The 16,389-nt window shown below is 41.5% G+C and overlaps 1 protein-coding gene across 8 annotated transcripts in view; it reads right to left on the reverse strand.

Annotated features, from left to right (window-relative positions):
* CEP290 (centrosomal protein 290) overlaps nt 1-16,389 on the reverse strand; it is a 252,833-nt gene that overhangs the window by 148,519 nt on the left and 87,925 nt on the right. For all 8 annotated transcript variants that reach the window (XM_085873380.1, XM_085873374.1, XM_085873377.1 and 5 more), the window contains exons 6-7: nt 9,418-9,567; nt 5,894-5,947 (exon numbers count right to left, since the gene is read on the reverse strand). In XM_085873380.1, coding sequence (XP_085729506.1) covers nt 5,894-5,947; nt 9,418-9,567 — 204 coding nt within the window. The remainder of the gene's footprint in view (nt 1-5,893; nt 5,948-9,417; nt 9,568-16,389) is intronic.

Genomic DNA, 16,389 nt, shown 5'->3' on the forward strand with positions numbered 1-16,389 from the left:
ATTACTCGATATGGTATCTAAGATTTCAAAATTTGACCTTGGGGTCAAAAACTTTCGACCTCCAGCAATAACCATGAAGGTCAAGGCCGATCACCACCAAAAATTAATCAGCTGAGCGCCAGACCATGAACTATATTCCCATTAAGTTTGAAGACGATACGATTAAAATTACTCAAAAAATAAGGGTTTGGTCGACTCCCCTGATTTGCGACAGAGTGACCTTGAAAATTTTATGCGCTGAAAGGGACCGCTATAGGACTCTGATATGCGGTTACAAAAATTTCCAATGATAACTGTGCTCTGCAGAGTGATCGATACGTGATTACAGACAAACAAACAAACAAACAAACAAACAAACAAAAAAAACATACAAGCTGACTTACATATCTTGCAAAAACTTCGTTTTGGCAAGATAAAGACAAAAAACCAGGGAGTCTGGAACACCGACGCTAACCATTACATTGACGTGTTTCGACTTATGAGTAACGTACAAGTAACATGTGTCGACGTGTGTCAACGATCGCGTAACATGCCTACAACACGTTACTCATAGGTTCGAAATAAGTTTCGGGTACGCTAACCATTACCTCGACGTGTTTTGACTTATGAATAACTTACAAGTAACGTGTGTCGACGTGTGTCAACAATCGCGTAACATGCCTGCAACTTATGGCCAGCATTATGCGGAACGTGCGAGTCATACGCTGGCATACGTCGAAAAATTTCAAGCATGCAAAATTTGTCTCACACCTCGGCGTACTACGACGTATGCCAGCATACTACGACGTATGGCAGCATGCTCTTAACGTATACAAACTTACCCATAACGTATTCGACGTGTGCCAGCGTTTTAGCCAAATTTTGCATACGTCAGGCATACGCTGGCTAAATCGTCAAGGTGTGACAGGGCCTTAAGGTCAGCACTTGGAAGAAGCACCTTTTGCAGCAATGACTGTAACGAGTCTTTTTGGGTAGATCTCTACTAGCTTTGTACAGTGAGATGGTGAAATCTTTGCCCATTCTTCACGTTAAAATTGCTCTAGTTGTGCCAAGTTTGATGGGAATGTCGATGGACTGCAATATTCAAGTCTTACCATAAATGTTCAATTGGGTTCAAGTTTGGACTTCGACTGGGCCACTCAAGAACATTTATTTTCTTCTTATTCAGCCACTCCAGTGTGGCTTTAGCTTTGTGCTTCGGATCATTGTCCTGCTGAAATGTAAATGCCCTACCCAGGATTAGATTCATGGCTGACTCAAGCAGGTTTTCATCAAGGATTCTCCTGTACTTTGCACCGTCCATTGTCCTTTCCATCCTGACAAGCAGCCACATAGCATGATGCTGCCACAACCATGCTTGACAGTAGGGATTGTGCTGACTGGGTGATGTGCAGTGTTTGGCTTGCGCCAGAGCTAACACTTTGAATTTAGACCAAAAAGTTTAATTTTTGCCTCATCTGACCACAAAACATTTCTCCATATACTGCAGCATCATCAAGATGCTTTTTTTTACAAACTCCATACGAGCTTTTAGATGTGTATTTTTCAGTAATGGCTTCTTTCTTGCCACCTGTCAACAGAGGCCAGCTTTGTGAAGGGAACAGGATGTTGTTGATTAATGAACACCGACCCCCATCTCAGACATAGAGCCTTGCAGATCTTTCAAAGTCATTGTTGGATTAACGTCGACATCCCAAACTAGTTTTACCTGGCTGCTGAGTTTGGATGGGCGACCTGATCTGGGTAGAATCTGGCTGGTACGATGCGTCTTCTACTTTTTAATGATCAAATTCACCGCACTCAAAGGAATAATGAGCGACTTTAAAAATGTTCTTATAACCCTCAACTGAATGGTGCTTCTCCACTACTTTATGTCTGACTTCCTTGGAAAGCTCATTGGTCTTCATGTTTGCCTTGGTGGTTGACCAAGTGAGTTGCACTTTAAAACTCCTTTGATAAGTGGTGGAGCTGAATTTTTAACATAAAACCACCATACAGGTGAAACATATTACACTTATTTTGTAACCTTTCAAACAAAATAATTACCTCCACCACCGAAGGTGGATGGAGGTTATGTTTTTACCCCTGTATGTCCGTTTGTGTTTGTTTGTTTGTGAACAAAATATCTCAAAAAGTTGTGGACGAAATTTGGTAGAGAGCTTGGGTATGTGACAAGGACGAAATATTTAGATTTTGGTGAAGATCCGAATCTGGATCTGGATCTCAGAATTTTTCAAGCAATTCTTCACCATTGAGTGATGGGCCAAAAATGACAGATGGCACGATATCTCAAAATGTTGTGGACGGATTTGGACAAAACTTGGTGGGCAGGGTGGATAAGTAACATGGAAGAATTGATTCAACTTTGGTGAAGATCTAAATCCGGATCCAATAATTTTTTAAGTGATTCTTCAATGTTGAGTGATAGGGCTAAAATGATATACAGCAGGATATTTCAAAAAGGTAATGGATGGATTCGGATGAAACTTGGTGGATGGGTTGGTTCGGGGACAAGAACAAGCCAATTAAATTTTAGTTCAGGTCCAAATCCAGATCCAGCCTATCTGTGGGATACAAAACAAACTAATCAACCTGGTGGAGGTATGCTCTCAAGTACCCTTCCAGTTTGCTCTTGAAACGATTTTGGGTTAATTAGGCAAAGGGTTTGATTACTTATACAACTGAGAATCATCTGATTTTCTCTGTTAGTCCAACTTATTCACATTTTATCTGAATTTTTTAAGCTTCATCACTTTGGAGTAGTTTATGAAGACTCTCATATATCAAGTTTGATCTGAAAGCATCATCAAGCATATATTTGATCAAAGAAGATCAGGTCACATCAAAATGAGAAAATCTTGGAGGAGGGGGGGGGGGTGAATAGTTTTGCAGGACACTATATGTACAATACTACATATTGGGGTTGGCAGAATAGCTTAGGCCTAAGAGGAAGGCCACTCGTCTCTCCTAGCTGCTGAGCCTGCGTTCGAATTTCAGCTCAGGTATAAACTGCCATCCTGGTGTTTAGCAAACAGGGGGATGTGTCGATATGTGCATCGTGCATCAGAAGTATAACAAGCTTGAGGTGTCGTCTCGAAGCACTGGTCATTTGTGGACATTAAATATCCCAATGTTGCCATTCGCAAAGAGTGGGCTATTTATCCCCAAAACCTTGAACAAATTACAAATTCTGCCCTTAACTGACTGCTGGAGGAGAAACTGCAAGCTTCCCAGCATAAACCTTACAGTAGCTATGCTCTGTAAAGAGTACAGTCCATTGATGACGAATACATATTGGATGGTGAGGGTTCACACAACGAGATGTATTCCTTATTCTTTGATGCCATTTCAGAAAATTCTCTCCTGCCAGTTCGTAACTGGGCATGCATGGTGGGGGTGCCAATATAAATAATGGGTTCAAATAAAAAGCCCAAATAAAAAAGGTGAAACAAAATATTTCTTTCACTACAAGTTTGCGACATCCTCACAATAATCAGACATTCAAAAACAGAAATGACAAGTCGTGCATACTGATAAATAAGAAAAAACATTTACATATGTTCTTACCAATTACATATAATTGTATTAAAACCCCAAAAAGACGTCACCATACCTTTACGGCTTTGACTATTGTGAGTATCTTGTTCATAGAACTTTTGAACACTTCTTGGAGAAGTTTACATTTAAATAATGCATCAATAACACTTCTCCTCCATCTCCAATCAATCAAAATTCTGCGATATGTTCCCATTGCTTCACTGTTATTGAAGAGAGGGAATAGCTATCACGTGCAGTTTGTGGCTGCTGGTTGCATCATTTTCTGGGGGGTGTGGCCTTTGCCGCTGATGCAATGCCCTCTATTACCAGTACAATGGTACTCATTTCTCCAACCTCAGAAGGATGACAGGCCGAGTCAACTCCACTTGGTGTTAACTGAACGGCCAACAGGGACTCAAACTCAAAATCTCAAGCAAGCCACCTTAACCGTTAAGCCAACACCAGGTTTAGAGAGGGAATAGAAGGTCAGAGAGCAACCTTCGTCAAACTTTTATTTCCTACCCAACAAATGTGGATGCCTTTCTCGGCAGACCAGCTTCATCATTAGAAGTCATACAATGACGTCATGGAGCATCACACTGGTCCATTGTGGGATGTGCATTTCATTTTGCAAATGCTTAAAAAAAAAAAACAAAAAAAAAACAAAAACGAGTCACATCAACAAATTAAGGGAGGTCAGAAAACAAAGATGCGCCTTTTAAAAAAAAATTTGATCTTATTGCATTATTATATTTTTTACGAGCAAAGAACACACCCTTATGGATGGGTTAATTTCCCCACTTTTATGTCTATGACGTATTTTATTATGGCATTTAATACCTCCTCACACTGGGACTTGTGCTATACGATACACATTTATGAAGAGAAAATTGGGTTGCTCCCCCCACACTGAATTCTTGTGATTATTTTAAAAAAAAATTATCCCCTAAAATCTTCCTGTGGACCCCACAAGTACAAGCACCAGTTTTCAACTCATTTCATCCAACGGCTCATAGAATAAAATAAAATAAAAATACACAAATAGATACATATTTAATTAGACCGCCCACCCGTGCAGTGGGAGATGAGGTTTTGCAATCCCACGCGAGTGTGTGTGTGTGTGTGTGTGTGTGTGTGTGTGTGTGTGTGTGTGTGTGTGTGTGTGTGTGTGTGTGTGTGTGTGTGTGTGTGTGTGTGTGTGTGTGTGTGTGTGTGTGTGTGTGTGTGTGTGTGTGTGTGTGTGTGTGTGTGTGTTTTTTTTTTGGAACCATTGAGCTTTTGTCATCAAATTTTCAACAAACCTTTATTATTCGAATATGGAGAATAATAATTGGTAAAAAAAAAAAAGGTCAGTCACATAAAATCATCAATTTTCATCTGATAAACTTGAAATTTGAACGGAATTTGCATATTGGGTAACTGAATTGGTTTACCAAGCAAAAGCTTATTATTTCATCTGCAACCTCTGGTTGCTGGTTGCATCATGGTTGGGAGCACTGTTATGCTGTTGATGCAGTGCCCCGTTTCCAGTAAGCTGCTACTCATTTTGCCAACCTTGGAAGGATGACAGGCTGGGTCAAACCACCAGTTGGTATCTAACAGCATGGCAGGGGCTCAAACTCAAGATCCTAAGATCTTAAGCCAGCCACCTTAACCATTAAGTCAACACCAGGCTTAACCAAAAGCTAGAAGCCGACTATTTTTGAGATTCAAAGGTCAAGGGAGCAATTCTTTTGCAAGTACCAGTCTCTGACCGCTCGTTTGTTTGTTTGCAGGTCTGTCTGTCCAGGCCATAACCTTTTTCCCATGAGCTTTTCTGATCAAATTTTCAACAAACCTGTATTATGAGAATATGGAGACCACGAATCAATAAATTTTACTTTTTTTTTTAAAGCTGTTGTTTTCGTCAAATTTAGTCTGAAGTCATGTGGATGCGGACAGCTTTGCATTTTGATATGCTTTCTAGTTACGACTTCTAATACCACCTCACACTGGGAGTAGTGCTATACGATACACATTTACATAGAAAATTTGCATCCCCTCACAACCCACCCTGAATTCTGAGTGCTATAAATCTTTCTTTCGGCCTAAAATCTTCCCAGGCACCCACCTTCTCCCACACCCCTTTGAGTACAACCACTAGTTTTCAACTCATTCCATCCACGAGTTTAGGAATGCAAAGAAGTCAAACAAACAGACCCACAAGCCACAAACAAAACAAAAAAAGGTACACACCTTGAATTGCATGTACCGTTTATGATTATGATGATGACTTTATCCACAAAATACTGAACACAAGCACACAGGCCAGTAGACAACCAGATGCCAGAACAAAAGGTATACATCAAGTGCTCACCTCTTTGCGAAGCTTGCCGTTGTTATTTTCTGCCTCCTCTTCACGTTGAGTCAGCTGCAACATGGCACCATGAGAACCATGAAAGAGACAGCATATGCGGACAACAAATAAATCAGCCCAGATCTCGTTTCACCTGTCGCCATTACTACAGGGTGCCCCACAGAAAACCAGGAAGTTTGGTACAGTTTATTTAAAACAAAACAAAAGCAAATTTAGATGTAGTGTAAAACAAAGATACACTTTATTTTCAAACAAAACAAAAGCAAACTTAGATGTTGTGTAAAACAAAGATACACTTTATTATATGTTAGTTTATTAATATGGTAAAATACGGCAAAATAAATCTCAAAATCTCAAATTTCTTGGTTTTCTGTGGGGAACACTGTATAATGAATAGAAGGTTATCAAAACCAACCCAAACTAAGCAAGACAAACATTTGTCTTCAATTTGCTTCCCCTCATTTTACATTTGTACTTTGTAAGATGTTTTGCACAGGAGAATCTTTGCTTCACCAAGAGTATAAGGAAGAATGGACCAAGCATCACAAGGCAAGATCTGTGGATAATTCCAGCTCAAAGAGAGTTTAAATCATAGGTAAATCAACAATACACACTTTACTCAGAACACCTGCCGTTTATTTACCATGGGACCTTCAAACAAATTTACTTCAAATTCATTACTAGACATGTAAGCAACATTTGTTCAAGGATATAATTAAGTGTTTATGTTATTTGTATCAAAACTGTAAGGCAATGTTATGTGTATGTACAAACAAGTCAATCTGACGTTTATTTTCACTCTGACATCCCCACCCTACGGGAGCAGCAGGAAGGGTCATGTTATTACCCTCTCTGGGGTAAATAGATCACAACAGATCTAGGCTCGGGCCTCCATAATGTCGAGGGTGCGTTCAGTTATCAAGTTTCTTGTGAAGCACTCGCCAAGTGGTTTAAGAACTCAAGCAAGCACTCTATTTGAAACCGTTCATAGGGAACGGCTGGCCTGGCAACTGAACACACCCCGAGTTTCCTCCCTTTTAGTGTAGTGTTAAACAGTAAGAGACCATTTAAATAGGTAATCGTCCGTGTTTGTGGCTTAAAATTAAAAAAAAAATTTTGTGTTACTTCTGGTTGGGGTGCCCTACGAAAGGCCACAATAAGCTATTTATACACTTTAACACGACATTTGTCGGAGGAGGAAAAACACCTTGGGGAGGTGGGATATTATTTGTATTAATATCATTTGGTAGTAACATTAATATTATGCTATTATCATTAAGGTTGTTATTACTTTTGTTAATAGAAGCGGCCTTAGAAAAATGCCACGATTAGCTATTTTAACACAGATATATACCTTAACACGTATTTTGCCCAAGGCAGAAAACCCCCTTGGGGAGGGGGGCAAATTAAGTCGCTACAACTTCCATCGTGTGACCCCTCATCATCCTGTTAAGTTTGGTCGAGATTGGATAAGTAACGACCGAATGTATCGCGGTCAAGAATACACAGAGACAAACAGACACCAAATTGTGTATTTTAATATGATATTAACAGACAGGCAACTTGTTTTCGTTCTTCTTTTTATTCTTTCCAAGATAGAGGCTCAATGAAGAAATAGGTGAAGGAGGGTATGAACCGACAGTGAGGCAGCAAGGAACAAAAGTTGAGGGTAACAGTTTGACACAATAAACAAGGGAATAAACGAATAGCAAAGGAACAAGAGAAGAGAGAATGAAACACTTCAACCTGCAAGTAACAGGGTTAGGTTAGGAAAGTCTAATGAGGGTGATTAACATTGTGGTGAAGGAGGTAGGATAACATGAAATGGTAGTGCAGCACCTGCTTGAAGCCCTGGAGAGAAGAGTGGGATAGAACACCTGAGGAGAAGGTGGTTCCACAGATGGGAGAAGTGAAGAACAAAAGAGTTGAGGTTTGCAGTCAGCCTGGATTTTAGAAGTTTAACCAGGAAGGGGTAACATGAAGAACACTTGCATTATAGAATTTTGGGGGAGGTACAAGCGGTTAAAAAAATAAAAATAAATAAAAATAAGAGAGAGTGAAACCACCGACCTGCCCAAGACGTGAGAGCAACAGACCTTGTGTTTCAGTCTTATTGTGGGAGATTTCAAAATGAATCCTGATGACAGCTTTTGTTTATTGTCCACAGGAATACAAAAGAGATTGGTGCAATTCTCGGGTGTCATCCCATAACAGAGAACAGTACTTCATTGAGATATGGATAATGGCCTTATAGACTGTGAATAGCTCAGATTTTTCAACAACAACAAAAAATTGGAATGGCAGAGGATGCTCAGTCTGTGGCTGGCTTTGGAGGCCAGTATTGCTTCGTGGTCAGCCCATGAGAGGTCATGGCTGATGGTGAGGACAAGAAGTTCAAGAGATGAAACCTCTTCCAGTGGCTGACCAAGGAAATATAGGTGGGTTCATTGCACCATCCTCCTTGAGCAACGATAATGACATAAAAGGGAAGAACGTGGTATTGCTGTGATATCCTCCTTGACAATCCTTGAACAATATGGTGAGACAGATATTCCAGGATTGGATGTGTTCCATTTAATGAGTACTTGCCTCTTGATTATGTAAGATTGGCAATCCATTCTACTCTGTTCATTTCTCCATTATATATGAGGGCTTTGTACAACATTTAATTTTAAGAATTCTTCAAATTTGACCAGGAATTTTTGTTTATACTCACAACAAAGCTTAAAGTGATTTTCCAACTTTTGACAGCACTTCTTCCATCAGAGTCTAAGCTTTCATATGCTTTCGGTGTCAAATTTGAGGTATGCTTATCCCATGCAGAGTATCATTCTCAATAGCCTCGATCGTCAAAACTTTTCTCCCAAATGTGCTCTTTGATACCCATGTCCATGGCAGGCAATGTAAATTAATGTGCTCCGACACTGATGTATATGTCTGGTGTAGACTTAATAGTTAGGGTGGTGGGCTTGGTATCCGAGGATCCTGAGTTCAAATCCCACTTTGTGATTGAATTAATACCAGGTGGGGTTGACTCTGCCTGTCATCCTTCAGAGGTCAGCAAAAGGAGTGCCAGCATGCTGGTATACTGTGTTGGAGTGGCGACCCTTCAAGGATTGTGCCCAATAGCCAAGGAGACTGCTTAGGCAGCACCAATGCTCTGCACAGAGTATGGTCCCATTGGATGGATGGACACTGATGTCCTTGCAGGAAATTGTCTTTAAATTTCAACAGGCCCGTTTTGTTTTACTTACGAAAATGTGATGATTATTCGCTGTTCCACGAGTTTTCCGTGAAGGACAAGGATGTTAAGAGATATCAGTGTACTTTTACATGAATTACAACGATATGAGAAGACAATGAATAAATCACCATTGTTCATGGGATTTGAGATTCAGGTGAATGAGGCGAGTTCTCAGATTGAAATACCAAGCAAGCAAACCATGATTTGTCAAGGCTTTACTACCCATTTGATCATCAACTGAATGCTCATATGACAACTGAGAAGCATTCACGATAGTTACCTGTTCTACACACTCCTTTTGGTGCTCCAGCTGTTGCTCCAACTCATGCAATTCAGATTCTCTTCGCTCCAGCCGCTGTTCGAGGTCGCATATTTCCTCTCGCATCATATTCACATGCTTCCCACCAATGCTGGTGACGTGACTGTGCTCCTAATTGAAACAACAAGTTTGAGGTTTTACTTCGGTGAGTAAAACTCCACAACTCAAAAATCAATTCCTCCGGCAAATGCAAATTACTGGCGAGCACATAGATTATACTTGGCTATCATAGTGTTGTGGTGAAGCCTGGTGTTGACTTTGCAGTTAGGGTGGCTAGCTTGGGATCTTAGGGTCCTGAGTAGGGTGAGTATACTGATTCTGGCTCACTTTTCCCCATGTAAGTGAATGGGGGATTTTCAGCGATTCATATTTTTTTTTCCCTAAAAAGTAAACCCCCTTTTTATCCCAAGGTATATTTATTTGTCTCCCATTTTAACCTTGGGGCACTTTTTTCAAATAACCAATGCAATAATATAAAGATCTGTTCAAGTAGTATAGTAGAAGGGTGAATATACTGTGATTTGTTCAAGGTGATTCTAAAGAAATATCTGAAACATGTAAGCCTTGGGGCACTCTTTTTCAAATAACCAATGCATATTGTTTAGCTCACTCATTGAACCTATAAACATTTGTTCATTCTCAAATTCCTTCAATAGTTTAATTTTCTTTGCACAATAATCCCCATCTAAAATATTGTTGCGAATTCGCGCCCGCCGGCGTGCGAACGGCCACGTAACTCGAATCGCGGCACGTCGCCCACCGGACAGACAATTCTGCCGTGACCCTCTCGGACTAACGCCGGGAGCTAGTCACGGGTGGGCCTTTCGGCCTCACCACGATCGTGCCAATTGGCCCCCCGCGTGGGATAGGGTTGTTCGCCAAATTCGACCTACCTAAGTACCCACGCGGAGGGTAGACCGGGCGATCGCACCTCGCCGCAGGTCGACTCCGGGCACGGGCCACTTAAGCGACCCGTTCCGTACTATCGGGATAACCGAGCGGTGTTATCGTCGGCCTCGACGGTTCCGATTAATTATCGGGCGTATTAAGCCCACTACCAACCCTTTACGTGAAGCAAGATGGAGATTCAATTAAAGAAAAGACGAAGCGAAACGGGAAAACAGTTCAACATAATGCACATTTATTCCGCGGCACATGGAGAGCACACATATACAATTACAACAATTATGCACCAAAAGCAGATGTAACAAAAGAAACACAACAATGCAGATCTACAACCGACTACGCGTGCACACGGCAACACTTACACAGTTTTACTTTACAGACGGCGCCAACAACACATTTACTCAAAAGCAAAAGAAAAGGGCCACCCTCAAAGACAAGGGGGCAGACGGGGCCTGTGGGCCAATATTTGCGCGGGACCTGAAAGAGCGGTCAGGTCCGTGAGACCGAGTGGATCCTACCCGTGTCTTTGTGATGAGACGCCAATGTGGTGGCGCGGCGGGACCCCTACTCCGCGCTCCTTCGCGGGTTTCGTTGGCACGGCTTGGAGTGGGGTGGGAACGGGGCCCCCCCTTTTCGCACTATCTCAGCGCGGGGGGAAAAAAAGGGGGGAATTGTTGATGCTCTGGGGAAAGAGGATAGCTGGCTTGCTTGGGTCCCGCGACGAGCGATTCCACTGCAAACTCGTCGCCGACCGCCATCTTCCTTGCCTCGGACCCGAGCTATTCGGTCTCCTCCCCAATTCTCCTCAGCCAACTGCAGCAAACCACCTGTACGCCCTCGCCTCCCGACTCACTCCGCGCTCCAACCCGACTCGACTGCGCTCCAAGCTCCAGGCTTCCCCTCTCTGCAGCTCCCCGACAGACTCCGAACCCTGACAGAGTGCGAGCTCCACTCGGCTCTCCGAACTCTCCAGACTGACTCTTCCGAAACTGACTGCCTCAGATTCGCCCCGCGCCCGGCGCTTTATAGGCCGGCAGGAGAACCCATATGCAAATTTCTGGATCAGAACGAGCTCAGGGTGGAGCCACGCTCGCCCATTGGATGGAGGAAAAGGGGCGTGAGTCTCCCCTGATCCGAGAATTTGCATATCCCGATTCTACTCCGACGCGCCTGGAGGCGGAGCCAAACCGCCCCGCGCTTGCTGATTGGACGGATCAGAAATGGGCGTGTATCATTCCTGATCCGAATTCTCCTCGGAAAGGCCGCACTTTGCACTCGCGGTTCGGCGCACGTCCCGTACGAGTCCAGGACAGCCTGACGCTCGGTGCTCACAAGTGGTGCGGGAATGGCCACAGAAGGAGAGGTGAAGGTGGTGGAGGGTTTATTGTGGTGGTTTATGGCCATGGCGACGTTTGGAATGGCGGTGATGCGATGTTTGCAGGAGCGAGTTGTGAAGGTAAAGGTCGTGGCTGTTGGCGTTGTTGTTGTTGTGAAGCGGCGTTGCGGTTGCTGGTTGTTGTGTGATGGCGGTTGAGACGTGGTTGGTTCGAAATAAAGATAGAACAGAAAAACGACTATCTCAAAGCGTCGCAGCCCGAATGAATCACATTTATTCCCTCTAAACAACGGGTTTGGGGCTAACGACACATGTACTTACAGAGATATCTCACCGACGGGACCTGAATGGTGGTTTGCGAATTTCCTCAATCGCAACAATATTTAAAAATAAAACATTTGAATCTTTATATTTTTCAAGATACCCCTTTTGTGTCATTATGAAATGATATACTTCTCTTAATGATCTCATCTGACCACCTCCTGAGTTGCATATCATTTTTTTGCATAAACCACACCATAAACAAGCTTTGTTTCAAATGTTTTCAGTTCGTGCCGTGAAAATGAGGAAGTGTTTTGCGACAGAGTCGTGCCGTGAAAATGAGGAAGTGTTTAGGGACAGTCATGCTGTGAAAAAATAGGAAGTATTCCGTGAGAGACAAGGCCTCGTGTTTATATTTTAAATCAGAACACCAACAGGCTTTTAAACGTAAGTTTAATCAAAATAATTTGAAGCATTTTAATTTTGTTTTTAAAATCAGTCATACTACTTGAGAATGTATCACCCACGTATTTCCCAAGCTGTCTCGCCCGAAGCGGCATTTCCTGTGGCCACACCCGATGATTAGGCAATTTCTTCATCGTTGCCTGAAAAGTGATTCGCCAGACAAAGTTTCTGCCAGACGAGATTTTCATTTTTACCACCTTGTATCAATGGTTTTCAACTGAGACATGAACTCTTTCTTCTGACGAAGAAAACAGCTCACCACAAAGTTGGTAAGTTTGTGTATGGGTTCCTCTTTGAACGATGAAGCAATTGTTTATAAATTAAATCGTGATAATGCTAAAATATATATTTTTTCCAAGCAGGTCCTTGAAAGAAGAACAGTTTACATATGACGAGGTGCATGAAATTAATGCTCTTATTGAAGAGGTCAATCATCTTAGAAGAGAATTGAAAAACATTTTTAATGACTGGCACGAAGTCTTATCACGGCCTCTGATCTTTTTGCCATCTTGTACCAATGGTTTACAACTGAGACATGGACTATCTTTCTTCTGACAAAGAAAACAGCTCACCACAAAGTTGGTAAGTTTGTGTATGGGTTCCTCTTTGAACGATGAAGCAATCGATTATAAATTAAATCGTGATAATGCTAAAATATATATATATATATATATATATATATATATATATATATATATATATAAATAAACATATATATATATTTTTTTTTTCCTGGCAGGTCCTTGGAAGAAGAGCAGTTTACACATCATGACGAGGTGCATGAAATTAATGCTCTTTTTGAAGAGATCATTCATCTTAGAAGAGAATTGAAAAACATTTTTAATGACTGGCACAAAGTCTTATCACGGCCTCTGATCGAGTGAATTAAACCAACGGTGGAGACGTGTGTGTGTGTGTGTGTGTGTGTGTGTGTGTGTGTGTGTGTGTGTGTGTGTGTGTGTGTGTGTGTGTGTGTGTGTGTGTGTGTGTGTGTGTGTGTGTCTCTCTCTGTTTGTCTCTCTGTCTGTCTTTCTACCTACCTCTCTCTGTCTATCTCTCCATCTATACCCTTGACTCATTATTTTTTTTTTTTTCAGCTCGATCACACAACATAAACTGTTGAAGGAATCTGGTACAACACATGATTTTCTGGAGGTAAATGTTTCTGAATTATTATTTAGTTATTTGTTTATTTATTCTTTTATTATCTCTTTTGAATCTCTTTTGAATATCACTCTCTCTTTTGAATGTAGCCTTATGGTTGTTGGTTGCATCATTAGTTTGGACGCGGTTATGCCAGTACACTGGAATTCATTTTATTGGCCTCGGAGGGATGACAGGCTGAGTTGGCCTCCTGGTGTGTTAATTCAGTGGTCAACGAGGCTTGAACTTAGAACCAACACCAGGCTTATTAATATTACCATGTAATTATCTTTATATAACCTAATTATTATCCACTTTTTGTTTCAAAATAGAATATGGTGTCCGAGTTTCAAAATCACAAGACATCTGAAGAAGATTGCTGGGAAAGATTATACATTCTTGCAAATGAATATTTAATATTTTCAATTTTGATTAATTATATTTGTTTTGTTTCCAATTATTTGATTTTGAATTACAAAAAGAGAATGAAGACATGAAGAGGAGAGGGAGGGAGGGGGGGAGAGGGGGGTAGGTGCGCTCCCCCAATGACCCATCACCCCCTCATCCCACCCCTCCCCTCCCCGTGTGTGTGTGAAGGGTGGGGGTGGGATGAGGGAGGTGGTGGGTCAAAGGTGGGGGGCGCACAGGGGGATGAGGGGTGGGGCTTGTGTGGGAGGGGTTTATGTGGGTGGGGCTTGTGTGGGAGGGGTTTATGTGGGTGGGGATTGTGTGGGCGGGGCTTGTGTGGGAGGGGTTTATGTGCGTGGGGCTTGTGTGGGCGGGGATTCGGCGGGGTTTGTGTGGGCAGGGTTTATGTGGGTGGGGGCCTCGGTGGGGTCTGTGTGGGTGGGGCTTGTGTGGGCAGGGTTTCTGTGGGTGGGGCTTGTGTGGGCAGGGTTTATGTGGGTGGGGCTTGTGTGGGCAGGGTTTATGTGGGAGGGGTTTATGTGGATGAAGCTTATGTGGATGAGGTTTGTGTGGATAAATGGATGGGTGGAAGGGTGGATCTTGTGTGGATGGGTGGAGAATTTTTCAATTAAATAAACATGTTGTGTGTGGGGAACTAATTAACTACTCACTAATTATGTGAATATGATGAATGTGGGCGGAGCTTGTGTGGGGTTTGTGTGTATGGAGCTTGTGTGGGGCTTGTGTGTGTGCAGCTTGTGTGGGGTTTGTGTGTGTGGAGCTTGTGTGGAACTTGTGTGGGGTGGGGTTTATGTGGGTGGGGTTTGTGTGTGCAGGGTTTATGTGGGTGGAGCTTGTATCTGGAACTTGTGTGGGGTTTGTGTGGGGTGGGGTTTGTGTGGAGCTTGTGTGGGGTGGGGTTTATGTGGGTGGGGTTTGTGTGGGTGGAGTCAAAAAGGGCCAAGTCAAAAAAATTTCAATTTATCTTTGTCTTTTGTAATTCCTGTGAATAAAATGAACCTAAAATCTCTTCCCCTTCTAAATCATATATCTTATAAGTCCAAGGAACCGTATCGATTACATAAACAATTTTAAAAAGTTTGTTCGTCCATCGTTTAATATAACCTTTTTCAAAATGACATTTCCACCTATATATTCTTACGATATCACCAACTTTGAACTTAGGTTTTCTGACAATAATCTCTTTTTCATATTTTAATTTTGTAAATGTTTCTGATGGTTTCATATTTGTTGACGTGTGAATCGTGTCATTATACTTATCCACAACATCCTGAATAAAAGATGACCATTGTTGTGAACCGAGTTGTGTGAATTTTTTAGATAGTCTCTCTTTTAAGGTGCGATTAAAACGTACAACAACAACGGCCTTCCCTTCATTAAAGGTACTGTATAATGTAATACTGTTATTTTTTAGAAAATTCATAAATGTCTTGTTATAAAACTCTCTACCCTCATCAGTCCACAATTTTTTAGGTTTTCTCTTACTTTTATTAAATATCTGTTGAAAGGCTAACGTAAGAGTATTACCTGTTTTGTTTTTCAATGGGACAACCCATGCGTATCTCCTCCTCAAATCAATAACGGTTAAAGCATACTTGAACGCCTTAACATTATTGAGTTCAATCAAATCAGCGGGCCAGATGTAATCAACTTCCTTGGAATAAACCTTCCTTCTCTGAAACTTTGTGAATATTGGTTTATGTAATTCATCAGCTAATTGCTCTTCAGTCTTAATGACATCATTAGAGCCTATAAGTTTTTTGAATTTCCAAGTCCAAGTTTCAATTGAGCACTGATCATCTTCTTCACGATGAACCTATCAACTTTTTCTCTCAAGGTTGGATTTTGTATCAGAGACAAATTATACAACATTTCTCCATCGGCTTCATGTTGTTCTTCCAACATTGTGGTATTCCCAGAATCAATATCGTGCCTCATGCACACTTCATCAACCCTATTGATGGGTTTACTCCATGGTTTTGGATTATCTGCCTCATCTAATCTTTTATCCAAGTTTGTGCCTGGACCACAGAAAGAATACCCTGGTAGATGTAATTCCCCTGGTATTCCAGTAGTTGTAAATTTACTTCCTGCTAAAAACTTTTGGATATCTCCTCCAAGTTTGTGTTTGGAGATAAATTGATTTTTTTTTGAATCACACACCGAATATATACCTTTTTGTATAACCCTGTTATTTTTACTTTTAAAATATGAGATTTTTTTAGTATTAGTTTTCTTTTTACATTTGAGACAATAACTCGTTTATTTATGAGAAAAATTCCGACAGAGTGTAAAAACCTTTTTAGTTTCCAACATGCACATTTGAATCTTAATTTTTAAAACATAAAGAATCCTGAGAAACGCCTTCACTCTCTCCTCCATTTATTTAAGAA

This window comes from Eptatretus burgeri, chromosome 3 (assembly GCF_056783735.1).
Source record: "Eptatretus burgeri isolate ZD-2024b chromosome 3, Ebu_testis_v1, whole genome shotgun sequence".
NCBI lineage: Eukaryota > Metazoa > Chordata > Myxini > Myxiniformes > Myxinidae > Eptatretus > Eptatretus burgeri.